This window comes from Aptenodytes forsteri, unplaced genomic scaffold, assembly GCF_000699145.1.
Source record: "Aptenodytes forsteri isolate BGI_AS27 unplaced genomic scaffold, ASM69914v1 Scaffold154, whole genome shotgun sequence".
Taxonomy (NCBI): domain Eukaryota; kingdom Metazoa; phylum Chordata; class Aves; order Sphenisciformes; family Spheniscidae; genus Aptenodytes; species Aptenodytes forsteri.
The window spans coordinates 642,505-649,171 of record NW_008794083.1 but is presented as its reverse complement, the minus strand read 5'-3'; the positions used below and the strand labels follow the sequence as shown (position 1 = coordinate 649,171).

Genomic DNA, 6,667 nt, shown 5'->3' with positions numbered 1-6,667 from the left:
TGCGAGGGCCCCGGCTGCAGCCTGAGTCCGCTCCCGCGGACGGGCCGGCAGCGCTGGCGCTGGCGTAAAGCCGCCGCCTTCGGAAATGTTCTCGGCTGCGTTTCTTGAGGCGTCGCAGTCTTCCACGTGCCTGTCGCGACACATACCAATAGAGGGTCCCGAGGGGACACGGCATTGTGGAAGGCCAACTGAAACCGGTTCAGGACATGCAGTCGTCTTCTGGTCTGAACATTAGATGGATTTATCTGGAAAGTTAAAATAGCTGGGTTTGAGTCTGCTTCTCAGACACAGTGATAACTTTAAAACACACCATTATTTTAAGTAGGTGTTGAAATAAATTAAGCTAGTAGTTAAAACAACTTCTGAAAACCACTCCCTCCCCACCTCTGTCTAATTGGCCATGACAAAAGCCCTTGCTGAAGTATTCTACCATCTGCTGAGCATGAGGTCAGTGTTTCTCTCCCACTGGTTTCCACCTTTCACTGCATAACTTTTTCAAAATACTTTTTCTAAACACCCGAGACCTAAAATTCTGCTGACGCTCCTAAAACCGTTTCTCCCATGGATGAGTGTGGCCATCGTTGTTCCAATTCGTTGTGCACGTAGGAATCACTGTCTCGCAGAGCGCCAGCAAACTCGGTAAAGCTGTGGCCAGATGCAAAATGCAGGGCTGATGCCCTGATTAGGATTGCTTTTCTACCAAATCCTCGTCTCTGTCTTCTTCCTTCTTTGCACGTTGCGAATCTTTCTGAAGAAGTGATTTTGCTGGGATAACACAGAGGCAGTAGTATCGTTCCTGTCAGTATTGAAATGGTGAGGGTGGATGACTTCAACCTACAGAGGTGTCAAACTACAACTTAATTCATTCCAATCCCTTTTAACAGTCCACGGTTCTTTTAGCTATATTTAGTTTTATTTACTGTATTAGCGGCAATAGAACTATTCCCACTGTACATTATTTTAATTCTATTGAAAGCAAAACAAACAGAAAAACAGCTAGCCAAACACTTCCTTTAAAATCAAAGGCACCAAGAACATGAAAGGGAAATGATTGCGAAACAAAAGTGGAACTAGAGTCAGTGTCCTGGGCAAAGATGATCAGGTGAGTGAAGCAGAGTGGAAGCACTACAAATAAACTGAAAATTTATCATTCTTTCTCTTTGAAAATAATTTAACTTTCCTGTTTTTCTTGTCTTTCTTTTACAGACATAAGACCAGTTTTCTAGCTTGCTTTCTGCAGTGGTTTAAGTAACAGAGGCAGCTGCATTCCAGAGTTTCAGACATACTCAAAAATACCGGTGAGCTGGGGGAGCCCTGGGGGGAAGGGGCAGCTCCTTATTTATGAATGTAGGGGCAGTGGTTCGTGAAGAGTGGACTTTACTCCCCTGTGAGCCTCAGTTCCAGGTCCCAGTCCGTTACGCCAAGCTCTGAGGAAGCCTCTGGCCAGCCCTGAAATCATGCGGGTTCAGAGCCTGCACGTGAATACTTCTAGCCCTGTGCCGAGTGCTGTTTAGTCAAAGCAGGGAATTGAACACAGTACTTTTACATTAATATCCTTCTTCTGAACACACCGTATCAAAATGCGTATGTAATTAATAAGGTGCTAAGGCATAGTGCCTTAGTGGAATTACATTGCTCAATATCATTATGTTTCTTAAGCAAGCTTTTTATTTTTCGTCAAGGAATGCTGCATTTAATTTCACATGCTCTTAATGGTGTAGAGCTCTCCGGAGCTTGCTCTGCGCCTGCCAGTGACCTTAATGGATGCAGGGACAAACCTCTTCACAGAATACCGTTTTACAATTGCATTAGTGTTAAAGCTTAAAAGGGGAGAGAATTTGCAGGTGCAATACGTATGAATAGAAGCATTTTACAGTGAAGGCCAAAGAAACTGCAGAGGAGGATGTGATCCTCCATAAATCTCGGACAATCTTATTTTAAAATTGCTAAAAAGAAGTGGTTCATGGATGAAAGAGGGCACATCTACTTTAATGAAAGCAATAGATTCTGAACATACACGTTTCTAGAAAAATGGGTAATATGAAATCTGACAGAACTGCAAACCAAAATGCTGTTGTCCTTAGCTCAGTTGTCTAGGACAGAAATAACTACGGACATTTTTTCAGAGACCTCTTGCTCTGAGAGAAAGTACATATATACAAAGGAGAATATTCTGCTGCAAATCTTCATAGGAAAACAATTGACTACAGCCTACTCCAAAACTGACAATCTGATCAGAAATATGTTTAAGACACACCTCTCCCTGGTCCTACAGACCCACCTTTTTGTATGACACAAAAGAATTGCCGACAATGGATGATGTATTTAAAATATTTATTTAAAACTGTAAAATGTATTTAATAATGTCTGCCAGTGCCAAATGCAAAAGTATACATAAGCTTAAGTCCCAGTGTTTGAAACTGTGATTTTTCAAGTATTTTAATACAAGATTGTCACACGGTGCTGGAAGCTTTAAAACGTCATTGAGAAGTATTGGATTGAAAGCCAGTGTGCTCTGGTGAAGGCAACAATCCCAAGTTCTTCTTGAGAAAAAACAGACTTTTTAGTTTAGTGCATCTTGAACAAGGATTTTTAAACTATATTAGCAAGATTGTTTGATGAGGAAATAATAAGCTACAGGATTTCTTGCTGTAAGCCTCAGATGTGTTTTAGTTTTTGTTATCTTATACGCGATGGAAATAGCACTTTCGTGTCTATCTTCAGTGCCGGGTAGTTTTTTCTGTGCTCCGATTTTCTCGATAAGGTTTCACATGTCCCATAAAGACACAAGAGTACCGATGCTGGTAGGAATTCACTGGAGAATTGTTCTTGTAGAGCACAAATTAAATCATATATTGTGTCAGTGTCATATGTGAATAATCTGAGGTTTGTTTGTGAAATTTACTGTTTTAACACCTGCCAGCTGCAAAACTGTGTTAATGGGAACATGATCCAGCCTGTTTTTATCAAGGTGCAAAAAATGAACTTCATTGCCTGGAATGGAATGAGAATAACATGTAAATAGTTGAATAAAATACTTATTTATTCAAAGACATAAGTGAATCAAAGAAGCATTCTGATTTCCTACTAGTTCTTGTACAAATGTGTACTAGCTCTTTAGATTGCACAATATACTCTATTTTAAACAATGACAAAGATTTTTTTTTTAATTAAGTTACAGAAGCAAGGAACATTGAGGCATCTAACTGAATTAAATCTGCTGCAGCGTGATGTTTCCTAATGATCTGAAGAGATGACTTTGTCATATTGCAGCCCCCCCTTCACACATTATTCTTCTACTAAAACCACATGAAATGCCTAGAATCAAATGTGAAAACAGAATGTCAGTGAACACCACGATGTCAAAAAAAACCCCTCCAAACTTCGAGGCAGTTGTTCCATCAGCACTCCTATCGATTTCTGCAGGACTGTGATCAGCTTTGTGCCACCTCCGTGGGAGGTGGGACTACACAATAACACTTCCACAGGTTCCTTCAGCCAGCAAAATCACACAGTTCAACACAAGACTGTCCCCTTGGGATCCACAAAGACAGCAGCCGAGATCGTAGCGTTAAAGCAAACGGCTGAAGGAGAAGACTGTAACTTTCACACAAAACAAAGAAGCTCACCTGGGCCTAAAATCAAAGCTCCTCCCTGCTGAGCGGGGTCTCCTTGAAAATCAAAAGCCGGGCCAGTCATTGCTCTCCATGTACTCCTAATGCTTCCCAGTAGCGTATTTGACTTCACATGAGGGCTCCGCACTAAACAAAATGGCAAAATACTTGTTATCTAGAAATACAAAAGTATATAAGGAGAACAACAAAATTGAACAGCTGCTATGAATAGTTTAGTTTCCTGATTACCAGTGTTTTGACAAAATATAGCCTACAAGAGACGGTCTAGTGGGCAACTCCCTTCCTATTTACACTGTGATCATACTATTTTATCAGAGCGTTCTTGTTTTGTTCTGTGTAAGTCCAAACAAGGTGAGAAAATTACTCTTACCTGATACATTATTACCTTCACCTCTTTTCATGCCAAGCGTTTTATAAATTTCCCTTTGTGGATCTACATACATTTCATGCGTATACCCAGTTAAACTGCAAAAGGGCTGCAAAATATATGCATACAAAAAAGTAATATTTTTAAGGTTAAGACAGTAATTAGTTAGGATCTACTGACAGTGGAAAAAATACTGACACCCTGCCACCTTCCCCCCACCCCCACCCCGATTTGGAAACCTGTGGATTTGTCATGTTAAATTAAGGGCCAAAAATACTTAGCCCCGAAACTTTTACTAAAGCAAAGCTTCCAGTGAAATCAAGAAAAAATCCTTAGCAAGCCCCACTGGTTTTTAAACTGAAAGTTTAAGTTACTTGGTTTATTCATGTACTACTATTAGAATTGCTTCATGAAAAAGAGTACTGTCCTCTTTTTCTGTGGTTGCAAATGACCATCTTTTCACCCAGAGCGAAATCCCTCGAGGCAGACCGTTATGACACAATAGAGGGTACAATGTATTTAATGACTACTTTATTTACCTTGATGTGATGGTAAGATGACTGTCCAATAACTACAAGCCTCACATTTGCTTCCTAGAACAGAACATGGGTATTGAAACTGTAAAGAGGAATTCGGTGTTTCTGCATGGCTGCAAAGCATTAGCAGAATCTGGTGTCCTGAGTTAAGGATCGCAGTACACTGAGTTAAAATTATTTGAAATTAACATCACTTACATGTTTGGAGCCTGCACCTTTGTCTATCACCCACAGTTAGCAGCTACATAAATTTATTAAGTGAAAAAATATTTTTAAAGGTAACTTTTAAGTTACAAATGTGTAAATTTTAAGTTTTCTGTAGCACTAGTAGCTTCATCTTTTCAATTGATTGCAACCTGCTATGATTTTGGAAATTCAAGATTTCCACTCAGTTGCACCTGCATCTAAAGAAGCAGCATGCAAATATTGGTGTACATACAAGTATGTCTGTGATTCGAATATACAGACGCTCATTAATAAATATAACTGGCATCCGCATGTACTGCTGTCTTTTGCAGGTGCAACATTAGGCCTGAGTCTTAAAATAGAGGCCAAAACTTAAGTTCATTTAGACGCCAGTAAAACAGTTAATAAAATATAAGGTTGTTTTAATATTAGGGTGTAATACTTGCCTTTCCCATATACAATCATTTTGCTTGTTATGAAAAGAAGCCCTCCTACAAAACAGAATACTTGCACTAAGAAAAGCATGGATGGTTTTGATTCTCTGGATACATTTATTTGAGCAGCCAAATTAAGAAAATGTCATTCTGAGTAACACTGATTGAGCAGTTTAGAAAAATATGTCCTGAGAAGGAGAGCTGCCAAAGAAATTGCCCCTTTTCATCCCCAACTTCCTAGTCCATCTAAGGCTTGCTGTCAGCAAGGAGCTGAGTCTCTGTCATCGGCTATGCTGCTGTTAGGAATAAAATATGACAGAATTTTAATCAGCAGCCTGGAAGAGTCAGATTGACCTTCCACATTTAGCAGGGGGATCATTGTCTTTCCTGGTATCTCCTACCACCCAACAAATACCCGTCCATAGCAACCCCTGCCCACTCCATTTCTCCTTTCTCTCACTATGTCACTCCTGTTTGTGCAGCTGCCTGGAGAACAGGTCACACAACTGATGCAGCTTACAAATAACCATGAAAAAAGAGACTATTTTTAATCTAGATCAATTTTCTGATCTTGTTCCATGCGCAACCATCAGTCAGCCGTACCGGCATAACGGAAAGGGCAGTAGTTAGTCAGTGGTCAGGAGAAGACAGCTGCCCAGGCCACTACTAATACCAAAAGAAATGCCTGTCAGATGTTGTCTGTTCAGAACAGAGCAGAAAAAACAGCACCAAGCTAATAGGGCAGGGAGAAATAATGCTGCTGCAACAGAGCATGTAGTGCAATAAATCCTTTCCTGTGTCTCCTGGGCAGATACATCATGGCTGTTGTGGCAAACAATGAAAGTGCTAACTTTCTTCTTAGCTTTTTTTTTGATTCCTAGAAGGTTTAAGCCTCACACAAGCCTGCAGCGGGACATAACAAATCTGCTCGACTACAGCAACCCCGTGTACATATTAAGGGCAGAGTACTTACTTGTAAAAACGCCTTGGGGACTTTTGCCAGGTCTTCTACATACTCCTTACAGGTGTAACATAAAAAATTCTGCAACATAGCCAGTTGGACATGTCAGAAACAGACATAATTGCATAGCAATGAAGCATCAGATTCTGACTTCGGGCACAAACCATTTTGGAGGTGATCAGGAACTGGGAACAGGAAAGATCAAAGTTCTTTGCAGTCACCAAACTTGGATTAGGATCCTGGTTTAATCCAAGCCTGAACAAGGACACCGGGCTTGGGGCCTTGCTAATATTTTTATCTCTGGATATTTTAAGAATGTGAGAGCTGGCTTGCCAGCTGGGAAATCAGGGAACACAGTACTTGTTTCCCTAAACAGACGGGTGAAGAATTATTTCCTTTCAGGTAATTACTGTATAATTTTACTAAAGAACGGGGGTTCTTAGAAGCAGAACCGATCTGCTTTGTATTTTCTTCTCTCCCTGCTCCAGCCTAGCTTGTGTGAACTCCCCGCTCCCCCTCCCCCGCCCCTTTCAGAGCCAAGTTGGGGC

At 40.7% G+C, this 6,667-nt stretch overlaps 1 protein-coding gene across 1 annotated transcript; it reads right to left on the bottom strand.

The window, feature by feature from the left end:
• Positions 1-2,271: 2,271 nt before the first annotated feature.
• AAED1 (AhpC/TSA antioxidant enzyme domain containing 1) lies at positions 2,272-6,298 on the bottom strand. Its single transcript, XM_009273002.2, has 5 exons — positions 6,132-6,298; positions 4,542-4,595; positions 4,006-4,111; positions 3,630-3,761; positions 2,272-2,994 (listed from the first exon to the last, which is right to left on the bottom strand). Exons 1-5 carry the CDS (start codon positions 6,207-6,209, stop codon positions 2,867-2,869), a joined length of 498 nt encoding a protein of 165 aa, XP_009271277.1. The 5' UTR covers positions 6,210-6,298; the 3' UTR covers positions 2,272-2,866.
• Positions 6,299-6,667: the final 369 nt, after the last annotated feature.

Bases quoted from the DNA above. Each gene is read 5' to 3' on its own strand.
- AAED1 (XM_009273002.2), bottom strand. From the start codon at position 6,209: ATGTTGCAGAATTTTTTATGTTACACCTGTAAGGAGTATGTAGAAGAC. The intron at 4,596-6,131 runs GTAAGTACTCTG...GTTCTGTTCTAG, and splicing joins TCCCCAAGGCGTTTTTACAA to GAAGCAAATGTGAGGCTTGT. The intron at 4,112-4,541 runs GTAAATAAAGTA...TATATTTTGCAG, and splicing joins CATCTTACCATCACATCAAG to CCCTTTTGCAGTTTAACTGG.